Raw genomic sequence first — 18,666 nt, forward strand, 5'->3', positions numbered from 1 at the left:
TAGGTCTCAACCTCCCATGATCCCATCATGATTAACTAGCCCCATGGAAGCTGGGAGAGCAGTTTTAAAGTTCGATGCTTACACCTGTCACACCCTCCAAAATGTCTCCATATATCTTTATAATTTAATTTCCTCCAATAATAAAACAAACATATACATACAGTCATCAGGTGTGCCATATATAGTAGCCTAAATAATCATTTGACACATCTTACTGGTTTAATAAACATAATGTAGTCTAATGTGAAAGTAAAAGACCATTTTTGAGAAACACCTTTTCAGATGCTTGCAGCATCTTGCAGCAACACTAGTCTATAGGTTTTAAATGCAGGATGTTCTAGGTCCTGTTACCTAACACCAGTGTGGTGAAATATGGCCCTCTAGTGTTTTAGCCTTCAACTACAAGCTGGCTTCATAAACAGATGATTTACATGAGGTTTAATAGACACAAAGATAATGAAAACAAAAAGCAAATATATGTGAATGTGTCAACTTGTAGTGTAACTGTCAATGTCTATACTGATTTTTAATGTTAAAACCATACATTACCTTTGTCAATTTAGGGGGAAATGCTAAGGTTTTGAGATTTCAGACCTACACAAGATTAATTCCAAGATAAATAAGCAAGTTCTTATGGGGGAAATGTGCATCGTTTCAGCAGCAGCAGTCACGATAGTAACAATTAGTTACAAAGTATTTATTGGTAAGCATGCATTAAACATAAGGAATATACAACATATTAATGTCTGCTTAAGTATTGTTACATCTACAGAACAACAGCTGATGATGTGGTTCTGTAATTTTCTCTGTACTGCACTGTGCAAACACTGCTGGCAGGGATGACATTACTGTATGTGAGTATTGTGTGTGTGAGTATTATGTTGAGGTCTCTACCAAGTACTATGAAGTTATGTCATAATGCAATGTTATTTGAATTTTACAGCTCAAGCTACATTACATATAGAGAAGATAATTATTCCTTGGTGGATTGTAAATAATCCACCAAGTGCAGTGAGTTATTCTATAAAACTTCAGGAAAGCAGTAAAGAAAACAGTACCGTTACTGTGAGAGTGAGGGAGGTATAGGGGTATTTATGTAAGAATGTACATAATGTTCGCCACCAGGCAACTTTCCAGAGCAGTCTCATATTTCAAGGCACTGGAAACAAAGAAAGAGGAGAGGGAAAAGTTTGTGGCAGCTATGCTGATTATTTTTGGTGTAGGTTGGGTGCCTTTGCAGGGGGTAATCCTTCTGGATCTGTCCCTAAGCCCCCTGAAGGCCACAGTATCCACAGCAGGAATACTTTCTCACTGGGGAGGCAGTGGTGGAGGAAAGGGGTTCCCACAAATTAAGAGGAGAATCTACGCACAGAGAGGTAATGAAGAAAACAGATGCTTATGCACATACCTCCTCAGTCTCCACCCCTCTGTAAACCTGCACCCCTGCCCCTGTGTTTACACCCTACATGTTTACAGGGCCAACTGTATGAGGGCATGTGTGAGACAGAAAGAAAGAGAGAAAGAAAGAAAGACAGTTGTAGCTCACCATGCTTCTAACCAAAGTGTAATAATGTAAGATCAATAGATGCATAGCAATAATAAAGAATTTAACAGATATTTATTATTGATATGAATCATATTTGCATAGTCATCATGAAAATGGTATATAGGATGACCTAAGCTATAAAAACACTTCTTGTACTTTATATTGCATATGCTAGGTCATCACTTTTAGTTTCATTAAGTTTATTTTTGTAGCAATTCTTTGTATAGTGGCTTTGGGTTCCTTCAAATATACCAAACAAAGTTTTTAGTTTTTATTAGAAAAAAAGATATACTTCAACTATTTCTTCTTCTTCTTTCAGGGTAAACCACTGGATGATATCCTGCTCAGTGCACACCCAGGTGTCTTCTTTACTAAGTTTTTTTGGGGGACAGCTCCAATACACTTTCCCATTACATCTGCAAAATTATAATAATATATGCTGACAATGACATTTTTATATATATATATATATATATATATCTGTGAAGACTGCAAAGCTCATGACATTTTTGCTTATGCTGAGAAATGACATGGTCCTAGTGTCTCGGTACCAGCTGTGAGGTCCTCCACAGTGACAGGCATGCAAGATCACGCCTCAGATTCGCTGATGTTTGGCTGTGCCCCTGTATGACCAGCCGTCAGGATGAGAGATAGCAAACAGCTGGACAGTCAGGGGCCCGTAGTGAAAGTGGCGTACCCGCTTTCTCTGTCCCAGCTGCCGTAGGACAGAAGAAAGATGAGAAGCGCAGGAGAATTCAATTTCAGCATATATCCCATCACTGCTCCTGGAGTGTCCATGCAGAGCCAGAGGCCACATAATCAGCAGATAAATCAAAATATTTGTCTCCTAAAAATGATTAAGGTAGCGCTGGTATAACAAGGGTTAAAATATTCCAAGAGGAATAATCACAGATCTGCACCCAAACATCCAAACACACTGTCACACTGTGATGTGTGATGAGCAGTGATGTGGGAAACAGGTGAACAGAGACAAGAGAGATGCTTTGTTCTTCTTCTGGAGGGAAGACATTTGTCCAGTGGGCCACACAGTTAACTAAGGCGAGCTACCGAAGAATGCTTTGAAGTGACACATAAAAATGTGAGACCATGGACAGCAGGAGATTTATGACGATGACTAATTTCCAAATAATCTCTGCTAATCACACAGTTAGTCGGGCCCTTTAAAAATTCCCACCACTGGGCACTTACTGTAAATTATAAATCCAGATCAGTGGGAAAACGGAGGCTTCACAGTTCATTATTTTACATGATTATACTGTATAACCAATTTACAATTCATGCATTTTATTGCCGTTTGGTGCGACAAGGTTGAACACACAAAGTTCCCAGTGTAGTCCAAGCAAATTACATATGAGTAGCATGACCACTAGATGGCACCATTTCCATTTTATGTGAGGTCTTACTCGGCCTTGTGGAGCTACAGGTGCTATTTTTAGGAGGTGCACCATCGCAAACCGTATTCTTTGGTTGCTGCAGCTGTCACATTGAGGACTTTTATGCTTTCATGCAATATTAAGAAAATAATAGCTTCTTTGTGAACAGTGAGCAACAACTAGTTAGATAGATAGATAGATAGATAGATAGATAGATAGATAGATAGCAAAGCAGTTTAAAATAATACAATTATATGTTCACTATATGAATAGAGGAAAAAGCACGACTTGTTTCCATGCAAGCCTGTTCTGTTTATGCATTCTGAAAATACTGACCAGATACTCCTGCGGTCAAAGCTGAACTCGTCTCTCTATCACGCGGATGATCAGAGGGACAGCGGAGGCAGACAGGGCACTCAGACTGGCACTGCCTCTGCTCGGCTCAGATTTTACCGCGTCCCCTGTTTCGACCAGGCGAGATTATTTATAGCTCAGTCGTCACGCCGCCGTCCGTCCACCTGCACACTCCAACCTGGCGACGCAGCCTCTACAACCCCTCACCCCCCTCTACTAATCAAGGTACAACTTCTCACTCACTCACTCACTCATGTTCCGATTCTTCTTTATGTTGAAAGTTATTCGACGCCATATGTGTACAAAATATTTCCTATAAGCCAATTCCTGTAAAAGCGAAACAGTGGCAACAACTGGTTAATTATTTAGTCGTTTAATAAGATTGTATTAAATGACCCACATAGTAGAAAAAGCAATGCAATTTGAATGCGCGTGAACAGGAACTAGAACATAGAACCGCTGGTAAGGTCAGCGCATTAATACGTCGGTGCTGCGGTCACACAGGTGGTCGCATTGTTATCGACAAATAAAAATATACCACAGACTACGTGATATGAGCAGTCTCGTCTTTCTGTCCCTGCCTTCTACAAAAAGCCTGCAACTATGTATGTATATATGTATATATAGATATATATATATACACATATATGTATATCTATATATGTATATATATACACATATATGTGTGTGTATAAATATATATATATAAGTATACACATACATATATACATACTGTATACATATATAATAAAATAAATAAAATAGTGTTTGGTCAGAATCAGAGACCCTCTGTCCCCCGTATTTCACACACTTCACATTATGTCTAGTGTTGGAACCAGTGCTTAGATCATTACAGCACTATTAATAACTGTACTTTAACTCGACACTTAGCTGTATAGTTCTTTACACCTGTATTCCACATTTAAAAGTTAATCTTTTATCTTTGCAATGTCTGTGTCTTTGCACTGTGCGTTGCAGAATATTTCATATCCCACGTTCGATGTCTTACATTCTGCTACTTCCTGTGTTGTACATAATTTGTTTTTGAATTTATTTAGCTTGCTTGTGTTAAAAACCTCCACACATTTCATTCATTAGATTATTTTTTTTTTTAGAAAAAGCTTCACCTAACTTTTCAATACAGACAAATCAATGCTGATTGAGCCTGTTATGAGCTGCACACAACTCTGTGTTAGTATTGTGGTGTTTATCTCTCTTTTCTTTTCTATTGCACACTATTGCACACAGAAAGTGATTTGCACATAGGGTGACCAGATCCCAACACAGCAAATGTGGAACAGAGAGCATTTTTATATGGGACAGTGTGGGCCACTCTTTATCAGTGCAGAGAGTTAGTGTAACATTTTGATAGATTGTCTATTCACCCAAGAAACCCTGGGTAGACTGAATGTATCACGTTAACTACTGGTGATTTATAAAAGCTATGGATTATAAAATATTCAAGCAGTAGAGTCAATTAAAAAAAAAAATTCCATTATTTACGTATATTTACGTTATTTAAGTATAACAACACATAACACATCTTGATTGACATCAGACGAGCAGCTCTGCGGCGACAGCCCGCCTCTTTTTTTTACACAGCCATTGGATCAGATGAATAATTTTTCAGAAAAGCATCAGTATAGAGTCAAATAAAATGTGGGACATTGTCTCAATATTTTGGATGTAGGACACGGGGTGCAAATGCTGTGCAGTCCCCTGCAAACTGGGACACCTGGTCACCCTATTTGCACATGGCACATGGAGGCAACCGAAACTAGTAAAGCGAGACGGCTGCACAAAGGTTCTGACTGAAACACAAAAAAGTTTGACAGGATAATTGTTGCGCTGTGCTGCAACAAATGCTCCCTCAGACAGGGCTGATAGTATTGCTTGACAGAGTGAGATTTCAGGTTTAGGAAGCTCAAAATGGAGCAAGCTTTAAATATAATATAATTTAAATATATATTTAAATATAATCGTAATATACACAACCATTTAATTGCAGATTGTATTGTGTGCGTTTACGTTTTCTGAAGACCTTTTTGAATATGAAGCTACTTTCTCTAATTTTTGGTTTGTACAGATACTAAAACTGTCATCACAACATGTCAGAGTGGAGTCAACAGTAAGAGCTTGTCTTACATGCTGGTAACAGATGACACCTCTCTGACTGTGCACTTGTAATGAGGGTTATTTTATTCTGCTAGTTTGGTTCTCGGCTGTTTTGCTGAACACCCTGTCACTCAAACAACAACTTTAAGCAGATGTGTTGCATTTGAAATGATTCACGTGCGATGGCATCGGTGACCAGTGCTCATTCCACAGCCGTCGCATGGTGAGTGCATTTCAATCGTCTCGGAGCAATGTAATAGGAAAACCCGCAGAACCACAGACCCTCCAGTGTAGACATGACATTCTCACTCAGACAGTGACACGAGAAAAGCACGGCTCATTCTTGTCATGAAAGCCTGTCACAGCCACTCCAAATGACCCTTCAGCCATCTTTCCATTTCTGAATATTTATCATATTTTTACATTAGACTTGTTCTTGGCAGGTTAATGCTCACAGATGCCTGCACTGCTCAGATGGCTTGAGGGGGCAGGTACCATCTGAGCTGTGTCACAGAGAGAAAGTCATTTTAACAGCACCTTACACTTGGCCTCACACATAATTTCATAGTACCAATGAATGTGTTAATGAGACAAAATGTCTTTGATAGAACAAGCACAAGAAGGCATCTGTGGATTATTCACTGGATTTGATAACTTGTTGTTGAGATATGTTCAGATGTACAACTAGTGAGCAGTGTTCTCAATAGCAGTTTGTCACAGTCCTGCTCTATTATGCATGTTAACCATGGTGATTTATTATAGCTGTAAAATTGTTGTTTGATAGAGTTGTAATATTAACTACTCTATTAACTAGTCTATTGACCTTGCACAATAACCAGCAGAAATGACATAACAAGTGAGAATGAGCTTGTTAATCAAAGTGGAGAGAATACAATTCCTTCTCCTCTTTTTCACAACTAAAGTGATGAAAGTGATGAATTACACTTTGCCACCACGGATTTACTTCCTGTGTTTGTGTGCCGTCCTTGATTGACTGTGACAGTGCGACAGCTGCCCTCGCGTCATTTAGCAGACACTGGTTTCAGTAGAGAAAAAGAATGTTGTGGTGACTGAAAGCAAGTGAATCTTCTGCTTCAGTTTGGCTATTGTCACACAAACACAAATTGTAATTGTTTACATGTGTGTTGTGTGGATTTGCACATTAAATGGGTCTCTGTGTGCAGTTCATTGTCATATTAAAAGCTACACGGTTGAAGATGTACGGTTTTTAGTTCATGACAATATTTAAATGTTCTCAATAAGACATCAAGAACACCCACTGCTCAACCGAAGTAAGTTCAATCTTGTTTGATATTTATGACAGATTTTATAACACATCATTGGTGTGAAATGAATATGACACGGACAGTTTGTTTTTAACATGCACAGCAGCTATCCAAATATTTTATTCATAAATTTGATTGGTTATAGATTTAATGAGCCATGTATAGAGGAGACGGCTCTTAAAGAATGTAAAGAGTATTATAAAAAAGGTTAATGTTGTACTGACCAGAACTGTACACCTCATGCTTGATGTTTGATGATTTTATGAGTTTATGGCACAAAATACTGTGCAGGAACAAAGGAGTTACAGGCAAGCAGATGATGATAACATTTATTTGTGACATTTTCTGGTACATTAAGGATATTTAGGCCAAATTTAAATTGTTCATATATAAGCTAAATTAAAACTAGCAATGTGAATATAACTTATTATATTATTATTATTATAATATAATACGTTTTATTTAGTAAATCTTTTGATACTGTGATTCTCTACTTTTTCATTTTGAATCTGTCTTGGTCCACATACTTCTCAGAAAGGGAGAATTAGTGAATAAACACCTTTTGTAATTAGTACACATCAGTCACTGTCAGTCAGCATAGTGTGTTTCTTTAGCTGGATTTTCACACTTGGAAATAAGCCCTCTCTCAATCCATCACTCTCTCAATCCATCACTTGCAAAATGACAGATAATAATTATATACTTTCACAAGTGGCTGCAAATACAGAAACACTTAAAAATGCATATGAATGCACACTGAGAAGTGAGAGTGGATTCTTAAATCTCATGAAATGTTTCTCAGCTTCGTGTTGGCCATGGTTGTTGACACCCTTAAACTATTTTTTGTGTGGTCTAGGGATCTATTATTGGCTCTGGCTCCAAGTGTTCTCTGTTCCATAGCTAGATGAATTCCCAACATGGCATTAGGTAACCAGGCAACAGTGTACACTCCACTGCTTAGTTATCATTTTCTTTGTACAGTTATGGAGTTTAATAGTAAGTGACTACATGGCAGTCTGCCAAAATTCAACGCTGTGAGCAGAACCTGTAGAGCCTGATGTATGTCAGGCAGCATAGAGGCTAGCAGGCTATATTTGGCTGCAATGTTCCCTTCAAAAAGATGAGTTCTAGCTCTGGATTTGACATTTCTCTTAGACTGGGAAAAAAAAAGGGTTTGGGTCAGTGAGTTTTTTTGTGGGAGGAGGGGTGTTGTCGATGCTCAGAGGAAGGTGCTGGTCTCTGTTCTGCAGTGGCTGCATGCATTGCGACTGTATGTTCTCTTCGTTGTTGCAGGACAGGAAGCTGTAATGACAGGATGAAACGCGTAATTACATATGTTGAAGCAGTACAGATGCAGAATGATGTCAGAAAAACATCACTATAATACACACAAGCCACACTGTCACATGGTAAACATTCTACACCTACAAGTTCTTTGGTTTTCTATCAAGTTGTGTTTTTCTAGGTTTTATCCTCATTTTGCCCTCGAAAAGCTTATACCATTTAAAGGTAGGGTGGGAGATCATTTTCTAAAATCCTCTTCACACCCTGATTGTCACTAATTAATGAATGCATCGTCGCAAAAATAAAAAAAATGTCAGTCACCTGTGGAATGGACAGGCCTGTAAAAACACCATCCAATCATATTCAACGCCCCAAATGAATTAATTGGAGCGTGATGCATCGCGTACCCCTCTTCATTTCATCGTTTTACAGTACGGAAAAGACATAGCTAGAGACAGTTGCAGCAAAGTTACGGCAGAAAAGGTGCCAATGAAACACAAATGAAACACGTTTTTTGAGAATGCTACTTGTTAGAAAAAGGCTACAGTGAACATTGGTGATGTGTTTGAACCCAGAAAGGCCTGCAAAGTGATGCCATGGTGACTCTGTTTCTAGTGGACAGGTAGGTTCACTTTATGTCTTTGTGATCTTTTAAGAGTATTTGTTGTTTTTCGGCATCACGTTGTCAATCAAGAACAAGTATCTAAAAAAAGTTAGCATTACCGAAAAGTACCGAAAGTTAATATCTGTGTGAAACCATGCTCTTCGCATTCCTGTGATCTGGAGGTGTGGCTTCAGAGGGAAGTCTAAAGAAAGGGACTTGGACTTTTGAATTCAAAACGTAGTCTACTCAAACTGTTTTTCCAGGATCTCCCACCCTACTGTACCTTTAAGTATCATACCTTTTCAGCAACCTAAAACAAGTGACATAATGGAAATACGTTTTGACAAATACTGACATAAATGTATCTGCTTGATGTTTATAGAGAACATTCCTTGGAGTGACCTCGTTGTTCTGGCAGGGACATTCTCATGTGAAGACAGTCAGGTAAGATCTGTACATTATAGACCCATAATGCTGCTGCTGCTGCTGCGTTTTTACAGTCCACAAGCCTCTCAACTCAGTGATGATGTGCATGACTAGGTGATGTAAGCAATATTATTTATTTTGCCCCTGAGTTCTGTTTTTGGTCAGGCTTTTCCTGGGTGTGCTGTGTGTGTTTTGAGGATAAACAGAAGCATGTGGAGGGGAGTTCTGGCCTTTGTCTCATTGTGTTGTCATGAAAAAGACATGGAAATTAAGTCATGTTCACACCTTTATTTATTTTTGCTGTTCCTTACTACTGGTGCCTCTCCAGTAGAAGCAAGAGTGTGGCTGTGGAGCTGACATTGTGCAGACAAGGTGCCAACAATTATTCTCTGACTTAAATAAGTTTTTTCTCACACTATCACACTCTCAAGTGTTTGTTTCTCCCACTGGTTATTTGTTCATTTGTTTGTCAACTTTGTTCACTGCAGTTTCACTGCCTCAAATTTTAGCTGTATAAGTTTATTGTATTTCAATTTAACAGTCCAGTGTGTGATAACTAGTGACATCTACTGGTGGGACTGCAGAATGCAACAAACCAACAGGGAACTATGGCTTTTCGCAGACCAGGAAAACAACTTTATTTCCTCTCTTGTGCTTTTCCACTCTGTCAGTTTATGCATCAGATCTATGTGGGTGGAGCTGTTTGTCCTTGTTTGCCTTTTAAGCATCCACTTTCACAAAATGCAAAATCAAACCCCTTGCCTTAAGTACACATTATAGGCTTATTCTATTTGAAAACCAAATGATTACATTTCAAAGTGTCTGTCAGCACTGGTCTGCGTCATAGAAAGTGGCCCCACCATGAGCCTAGTCTGTCAAATTTGTATGGTGAAATCACTGAAGGTGATAAATGAGCTGTGCTTCAGAGTTCTTGGTATGCCCAGTCTGATGGGCTGGTTGTCACTTAACTGACAGAGGGTGGGGCCATTTCCCCTGATGGCAGAAACAGACAAACTTCGTACTTCACAGGCCCATTAGTTGTTACTCCATGCCATCCCATCATCCTCCGGGGCTCTGAACTGGACTGCCATGCGTCATGCTAAACATCTCTTTGTTGTTAGCTTTCATCTGGAGGTATCTGCCACCTCTATCAGCCCATCCTGTGAGTTATAGGACTGCAGGAGGTCATGGCCGCAACCTCTTCCCACTTGGCGTGAAATGTGCAGAACAAACTGATCCAGGAATTACACACAGATTGGACACACTTGCTGCATATCTAAGAGCAGAGCCCTCATAAAGGTCGCTGTGGCCACATAGGTGTGAAAGGGTTACCAGCCCATCTGTTTCCAAAACCCTTTTTTTTAACCCTCTTTGAGGTGACAACCTTAGAGCATTCTCTAAAATGTCCCGTAGCTTTGAGTGGCACTATCTTGGCCAAGCTGCTGACAACATAAAAAGTTTCCAAAAAGGTAGGCTTGAAAAGACATTTTGATGGATGCCTTTAGTGTTTTTATTCTTTTAATCTTTACTTTGCTCTTATAAAAGTATATGAAAAATGAATCTCAATATTTTGTTCATGTTGTGAAATACATTTAAAAATTGGATTTTCTTTCACACGGAGCAGCATCCGTTTATAGCATCAGTGAAAAAAAGAGTTTGATAGCTTTGAGGATATTGTCTCTTAACCGTTTTTGTAATGTGCTGGTAATTTCCACATGTTTTACGAGAGAGAGCTGAAGCTTGTTAGTCCCTGTGTTATTTAAGTGGCTGGACTAAAAAAAAGTCAGTTTGGTCACTGGATCTGAGATGAAAGGCAGAGGGCAGGAACATTGCAGCCACTCCCAAGCACAGTATGGTGGCATCGCTGTGTGAATGTGTGTGATTTTGTGTGCAACTGTGTGTGTGTGCGGTAGAGTGTTGGTTTGTCCATTGGAAGTGTCTTGTTTAGTATTGTATGTGCGCTTCTTGGAAGTGCCACCAGTGCATTTGCAGCATTTTCTCTTCTTGAGAACAACTTGCTTGTTTGTCCTTGGAGTTTGCTCTGAAAAGTTCACAGTAATATTTTAGCATGTCAACATGGCAGTTCTTGATTTCTACATTTCTTGTCCATGTTCTTAATCAACCTGCAGGGTGCACTGTTGCTGAAGGATCCATCAGGGGCTTTACCCCATTGGACACTGTCCCTTAATTACAGGTCCCGCGACCTTACTATAGTTAATGCCATGCTTCCATTATTAAACTTAGCTGATGAAACTCACATATGTTAAGTGGTTGTAGAGACAAAATGGTTGTAAATTGATTTATGATGTTTTAATTGTTACATAATAGAACACAAAAAAACCTGCATTTTCATAGGGTGAGACAAGATATTTATATTTTTGTGAAAAAACCAGCAAATATTTCCTGCACATACCATTGTTTTACCACCAAACAAGTGAGATGACCCATGAACTATTCCTTTGCCTCCCAGGGGACAGAGGAAATAGCGAGTTGTTTGAGTGGTTTAGGTGCTCTCTTAGGAATAACAAAAGTAGAACATAGTCTTAACTATGTTCTTGGGAATTTGTGTAACACAAGCCACAAAGTTCCAGTGCATGGGAGCTGATCTGGGTGAATTACTAACTGTGGTTCGGAAAAAAGGGAAACATGTGAATTGGATGCTGTAAGTTCCAGAAACTCAAGGTCACTGCAGCAAAGCATTTAAAAAGCCCCTCCAGGTTTATGCATATGGAGCAGTCCAGACATTAGCATTGTAACGGAGGTTGCGGGTGCACTGTGGGACATTTCCTGGTATGCATTAGCACAAGCCTAATAATCAGAGGAAGAGCTATTTTTCAGAGGCATTGTTGTCTTGTAGACCTTTGAGCCACCACAGGAGGAGAGTGCTGTGACTGTGCTGTGGTCAAGTTTAGAAGTGTTGGCGTAGGTGGAAGTGGCCTGGACAATAAGCTCCAGCCCTCCCTTCCCATAGTAAACTTGATTTCCTGTTGCTCTTATTTTACTGTTAAAATCCATGAATGGAGTTTTACTTAAGAATTGAAAAGGTCATTGACAAATCTAGAAAGGCAGTTGAGCGTGAAGTACAGCCTGATATGAAACAACTATAGGTTTCATTATGTTGCACTGTTGGGATTTTCCTAAGTGTGTTAAACATATTCAGGTCACTGAAGTAAAATCACTCATTCTGCTTTTTCTGTGACTGAAATAAAAATAGCGCTATATAACTAACAACAACTTGGAAATCTGTGGTTCTAACAGAAAAGATATAGTGTATTTTGCTACCACAGTAAGATCTTAAAGTCACCTGGGAGGGATTGATGCTATGATTATCCTCATACATGGGTTCGTCTAGCAGGATGTGGATTGGAAGGATGCCTCGGAACAGAGAACCTTTGTATTTATTAATCCCTCAGGGATTTTCTAAGGTCAGCTAAGCTTGGCTGGTTTCCATCAATGTCACATGTGTCTGTTTGGGCTAGTGTGTCTGTACGATAGGGACGAGGTGTTTGACTTCTGCAGGCGTTTCAGTGACGTAGGCCAAAGAGTCACTGACGCAATGATTGTGTGTGAATTCATGCAGAAAAGTCCTGCTTCATGTTCATTGGCTGACATCTAAGTAAAACGCCAGCTGATGCTTGGAATGAAGTTCTTAAGACTCCAATCAATGCTGAGCCTTCTTGGTATCATTAGGGGATCAATAGTTCATCTTCATTTGAGAGAAGGATCCTTAGCAAGGCGACAAAGTCATAAAGTGAGCTCATAATGACTGAATATGAGGTGGAAGTTATACAACAACAACATGGTCAATTTGATACAAACAGTGAATCAATGGTTTTCAGCACAGATTTGCACATTGATCAGTAAAAACACTGGGAGCTGCCCTCTGTTTCCAGTGGGCTTTTTGTGCCCCACATCTATTTTTAGAAAGCCTATGGCAGCAGATGAAGGCAGGGCATCAGGGACTTATTCAAAGATAGAAAGTAAACTGACCTCAAGGTCAGTGCACAATGACTGGATGCTATGAAATTGTGTTTTTGCCTTTTTGGAGCCTCGTTTTAGTTCAGACTGTCTCTCACATTTAAGTTAGATGGAAATGTCAATGTTTTTCTTTTTTTTTTACCTTGAAAAACATTTGTTGATTCGTCCCTTGCTTTGAATAGTACCTTGTTTTTCCTAAACAGAGACAGAGAGGAAACACAAAGCTGTATGGACTCCATCCTGCAAAACCTTGTTGGCTTTGTTTCAAGATTAAGTACAAAACATGACTTCCTTTATGCTTTTTCATGTTATTTGATCCGACCTGTTAAGTGCATTCTATATCACCCTGCAAGTCCAACAGGAAATTCCACAGGATGCCAGACAGAATAACCCAATAAAAGCAAGAGCGCCCAAATCATTAGTGGGGAAACACGCTCATATAACACATCCAGATGTACAGGCTAATTGGATTTTACCATCAAATCAACAGCTGTAGTGCCTTTGTGCTTTTATGAGGCTGACCGCAAGGTAAAAGGAAAATGTCCAGTTTGAAGTGACAGAGCATTACCTGTGGCTTTTAGCAGGTAGGATGGCTGAGCTTGAGCATGATGAAGTAAGATGGTAGACATTGAGGTAATTGTTGTGGAGATGTAAATTCCCTCCTGTAACAGGGCTGCCCTCAGCGCTGAGGTGTGGCCACTAGAGAGAAGAAGCATGGTTATGTCTGAAGTTGCTGTTCGTATCCCTTCTCTGGGGAAGAAAGTCCCCTCCGCCACACTTCACATCCGCTGCAGTCCTCCTGGGGTGGCATGATGAAACTCTGCATACAGGCAGAGGCAGGAAGAGTGGCTGTATGAAGGAAGGCAGAGAAGTGGATGAAATTAATTTCATTAAACTAATTCTTCAATTAAGCTATGCCATTCACTCTGTGGTCACTTTATTTTACAATACACCCCCCTGCCCCCTCTTTCTATCTTCCTGACATCACCACCACCACCACCACATGGGGTTTTGATGTTCAGAGAACACGGAACAACAAAACATGACTGACTCACACCCTCCCACACATGGATCATCTGCTATTAAGGGGAACAAAACATGTTCTAGCCAGATCAAATTAGTTGTAATATCTGTTGCAACACTTAAGTTCAGCTCTCTCCCTTCTCCAGTCTGCCTCCCTGCTGGGTTTCATCATGTACAGTGTGTCACAAGGCAGCAGTGCTCTTGTGATTAAGCCGCAGAACTTTGGGAGTTGATTTGGAACTTGTACAGTAATTGTGGAACTGCGAGTAGAGGAAAAAAACAAGTCTCCAGGTTATGACCACAGTTTCTTGAAATAGAACAGTGAGCGCTGAAGTACCATAGCGGGAAATATCTCTTTGTTATATCACTAGTCCCAATAGATCATTTGAATTGACAAGAGTGGAGTTAACAACAGAACAGTGATGTGTGCATGGATGTGTCTCTGCGCGTATGACTGACATCTTGTGTTCTTTCAAATAGGCTATAATGGCCTTCGATTTATATTTGGAAAGTGCTAGGGGCACTTCACTGCTCTAGCCCACTTGTTCCCTCGTCTGTAATATTCCCCCACTCCACGTCTGTACTGTCACAACATACACACGCGCGTGTACACAGACACACACACACAGTTGTCTGAGTTTGATATGAGGGAGGTGACAGTAAGTTGAGCCCTGGACCCGGAGAGCAGAGCAGAGTGGCTCTCCAGCAGGGACGCTGACGTTCACACTTAAATGCTTTAATAGGACTAAAGTAGACAAAGGCTGCCAGTGACGCAGTCAGAGCTATAATGGGCTTGCCACATTGCAGGTTTACTGGACCCTGCCTCTTAGACAGAGTTATTTCCAATTCCATCCAATCCCTCATCAGCCTCAGGAAGCTAGATATAAATAAAAAAAAGTGTAGGTTAATCGCTAGTTACATGTCCCACTTAATGTTTCTGTGTGTTCTAATCTTTTTTTTAAGAGCAGTAGGGCAGGTTGACCAAGGTTACTGGAAACTGAATCCAAATAAATCAGGTTGTTCCCTTCTTCCAAAGACAAATGAAAGGTAAACATAGGAACATATTTTAATAATAATAATACTTTTTATTTATAGGCGCCTTTCAGCGCTCAAGGACACCGAACAATGAATAAGGAAATGTACAAACAAACAAACAATAAAAACAGGTTAAGCAGGTTAAAGTGCAATTGAGATCACAGAGACAAAAGCAATCTTAAACACATGAGCGTTCTGAATGGATTTGAAAAGTGGAAATGAATTGATATTTCTTAGTTTGGGTGGTAGAGCGGCTGAAAGCTCTGCTCCCCATGGTGGAGAGATGGGGGGCGGCGGGAACAGAGAAATGGATGGAGGAGGTTTGCTGGCAGAAATTTAATGAAAGAATTAATGAATGAAGGTTTTATTTTGAACATGTGAACATAATACAACAAAGAAAGAGAAAAATAAAACAACAGTCCTGAAAAGGAGTAGGAATAAGCATATGCTTATTTAATCTTCACCCTTCTCCACTATTCATCGAAATTGAATATACTACTGTATATTACATATACTGTCTATTATATACAGTATACATGTTTGTATCAGTTTACAATCACACAAACTAAGAAAAAAATGACATCCTTGTGGTGTGTGAAGGACACCATAGTCCCCTAATGTGCATGGGAAAAGGAGAGGGTGAGCGGAGGAGTCCTCCGTCCGTTACAGTCTGCAGTCTCACCATTAGATGTCACTAATAGGAAATCAGTGGTCATGCTACAGTAAGTCAGTTTGGTCACACGTTACTTCTTCGGTTGATCAATTATACCTCAGTCTATAGGTTGAGGTCAGTGTTGTATGCAGGGTCAGCGCTTGCCTCCTCTGACAGACACTGTGGCAGATGGAGCGCTGGGTCTTTAGTCATCATTACCTTGGACTTGAAAGCGTGTTATCTTTCACACCATCTTATCCGTGTTGTATGCCAAAACCAAATTACAAAGATCAGGAGTTTGCGAAATCTTTGTTTTTTTTTTTGCTCCGAGTGACCATTTTACATAGAGAACTGAGACAAATAATTTTATAATATAATATATATAATAATATAATTTAAATATATATAATCAAGATAGAAGTATGAAAAAAAATAACATGTCCATAGTCCCTATAATCCGTGTTTTTATACTGCACAACAAAGCATATGCTGAGCATATACTGCGTTATATATCACTCGAGAGTGAGTGGTTTTATGTCTGGGGCGAGCCTGTGAGCTGTGCATTTCCTTCTTGGCTTCTTGGTTGTTGTTGTGATAAAAGAATTGAGGGGTTAAATGTTTGTCCAGCTGAAACAACACAGTAAAACTCCTTCTCCGTCTCTCTGTTGCCCAGTCGTCAGAGCTTGGGACCTAAAAATAGCCGCGCTGGCTCCACGCCCCTGGCTGGGGGACAGGTCAAATTATGAAGGAAGATGAAAAATTTAAAGGCACAGGCTGCTTGGCCACAAACCCACGCCTACGTCAGTGGTCGGATTGAACAGTTGACTTGACTTTTTTGGGCTGGGGTCAGATTTGAGTCAATATGGATGTTGGCCAGTAGAGGATTTAACATGTATTGAAAAAGTCTTACTATCCCTGCAATGTGTGTTTTTGTGTTTGTTATTCCTCCTGTCCACCAAAAGGGTGTATCAAGGAAATGGAATGTGTAATCCTGCAGTGGCACTCTTGACACACTTTGAGAGGTTTATGTAATTGTGATAATCTTACAGTTGGCCTCCTTGGCTAGCTAGTTGAAAGCATGCTTCCTGAGAAGCAGCACTACCCTGGATACACACTGAACCCTACACATACGAACACTGGGCTAATGCAGCGAGGTTACGCTTAAATGAGCACAGTGTTCCTCTGGTGTCTCATATGACTCGACGTGTCATGTCAGATTTTTACCCTTTTTTTTTTCTTTTTTAAAAAAAATACACAATTGTAATTTCTATTTGCCCAAAAATAACAAAACCACGGTGTTTCCATATTTTGTGAATCACACAAAAGACGACCACCATTTCATGCTGCCGTATATGAGACTCTCCCACTACATCAAGGCAAAAATTGATCATTCCAGCCATGTACCTGAGAGAACAAGATGAAGACATAAATAGAGTGAGTGAGAGAGACTGGTTGAATAAATCAGAAAAATGAGAGATGGAGGAATCAAACCTCCATCTGCAGAGAGAGAGTCAGGAGGCATGCCTTCTGGCAGGAGCTGAAGAAGACAGCTGTGTTTGGTGTGATATTTTTAAACACATCAATGTTGCTCCAATCCCCATGCCTCGCCTGACCTATTTTTAGCCAGGGCTGGCCATTGTTCTATTTCTGTCACCTGTGGGCCACGCAGTTGTTGATTCACATGCAAATTAAGCCTGCTCCCTCCCCGGCTTGCATTACTGCCTCAGCGAGGTGCTCAGTACATGGTACACGGCATTCGTAGCAACCCAGCTTTACATTTTCCTCAGTCTCAGCTCAGGCACTTTGCAGAGAAGAAGAAAGAAAAAAAAACGACACGGACTGGAAAGAAATAGGAAGAGAGGCAGATTAGAAAGAAAAATAGTGGGTCCCTTCTCCAAACACTGTGTTTAGTGTTTGAACCAGATTGAGGCAGGGCACGGGGAGCTTGCAGAGAAAGAGAGTGTGCAGTTTGTGTTTTTGCTCTACAGTGAGAGTGGTTTCTCAGAGGAGGAGGCAGAGGAAGCGAGAGAGTTGCCTGTTGTCGTGGTCTCTCCCCTGAGTGGCTGAGGGGTGGCTCTTGGTGACAGGAAACACAAGGCTGGCGATGAGACCTGACCGCTGAGTGGAGTATGCTGCAGACGATTTACGAGGGCGAGTCAAGTTTCTCCACAACAGAAGGGCACGTTGGACACCAGCAGCAGCCCACCCAGAGCAAGATGCACAACGTGAACAACTCAGGTGATCACACAGACCGGTGTTTCTACTCCTCTTGAGGAATCTTAGTATTTTCCCCGTCTTTCCCCCCCCTCTTCTTTGCATTCCTGCCCCTGCCTTTTCTCCTTTTGCTGAATCTGTTCCCACTTCTCCGCTATCTCACATCCTCTGTGAGTCTCACACACACACACACACACACGTTCACTCTCTATCTCTCTCGCTCTCTCACTCTCTCGCATACTCTCAACTCTTTGCGCTCAGCTGGTCTCTCATTCTGTGTGAAAAGAGAACTCAAACCTTCTCAGCACAGCAGCGTGGTAGGATCAGGCACTTCTTCCTGAATCAAGGTATTTACTCTTGTGTTTCTCAGATGAGTAGTCACTTGAATTTGTGCTAACAAACGTCTTGTGATGAGTTAAAACCGCCTGTGTCTATTCAGCATGCAGAAGAGTGCTATTTTTATATGAAAAAGAAAGAAACATGTTAACACTATTCCCATGCTCTCCTTCTCTGAAATGAGTCAGTGTGACCATGAAAGGAGTGTTGTGTTTTGCGAGCTTCCATGTCAGTATGCACTTTTCAGGGAACCGGAAAAACTGTACGGAGAGGACAAATGAAAGGTTTCTCTCAGGGTATTTACAACAGACATTGACTGTTCTATTTTTGAGCTGAGAAGTGAATTGAATTGAAAAGAGTTCACGCTGACATCAGTATGAGTAACCTGTATTCACCGGCTTAAGATGAGTCACACCTAT

General features: G+C 40.4%; 1 protein-coding gene across 4 annotated transcripts in view; it reads left to right on the forward strand.

The window, feature by feature from the left end:
* The first annotated feature begins 3,321 nt into the window (after positions 1–3,321).
* hdac9b (histone deacetylase 9b) overlaps positions 3,322–18,666 on the forward strand; it is a 35,131-nt gene continuing 19,786 nt past the window's right edge. The window contains exons 1-3 of one of the 4 annotated variants that reach the window (XM_058646708.1): positions 3,323–3,519; positions 8,966–9,027; positions 17,686–17,935. In XM_058646708.1, coding sequence (XP_058502691.1) covers positions 17,827–17,935 — 109 coding nt within the window. In that variant the 5' untranslated portion in view covers positions 3,323–3,519; positions 8,966–9,027; positions 17,686–17,826. The other 3 variants (XM_058646709.1, XM_058646707.1, XM_058646710.1) reach the window with 3 other exon arrangements.

This window comes from Solea solea, chromosome 13, assembly GCF_958295425.1.
Source record: "Solea solea chromosome 13, fSolSol10.1, whole genome shotgun sequence".
NCBI lineage: Eukaryota > Metazoa > Chordata > Actinopteri > Pleuronectiformes > Soleidae > Solea > Solea solea.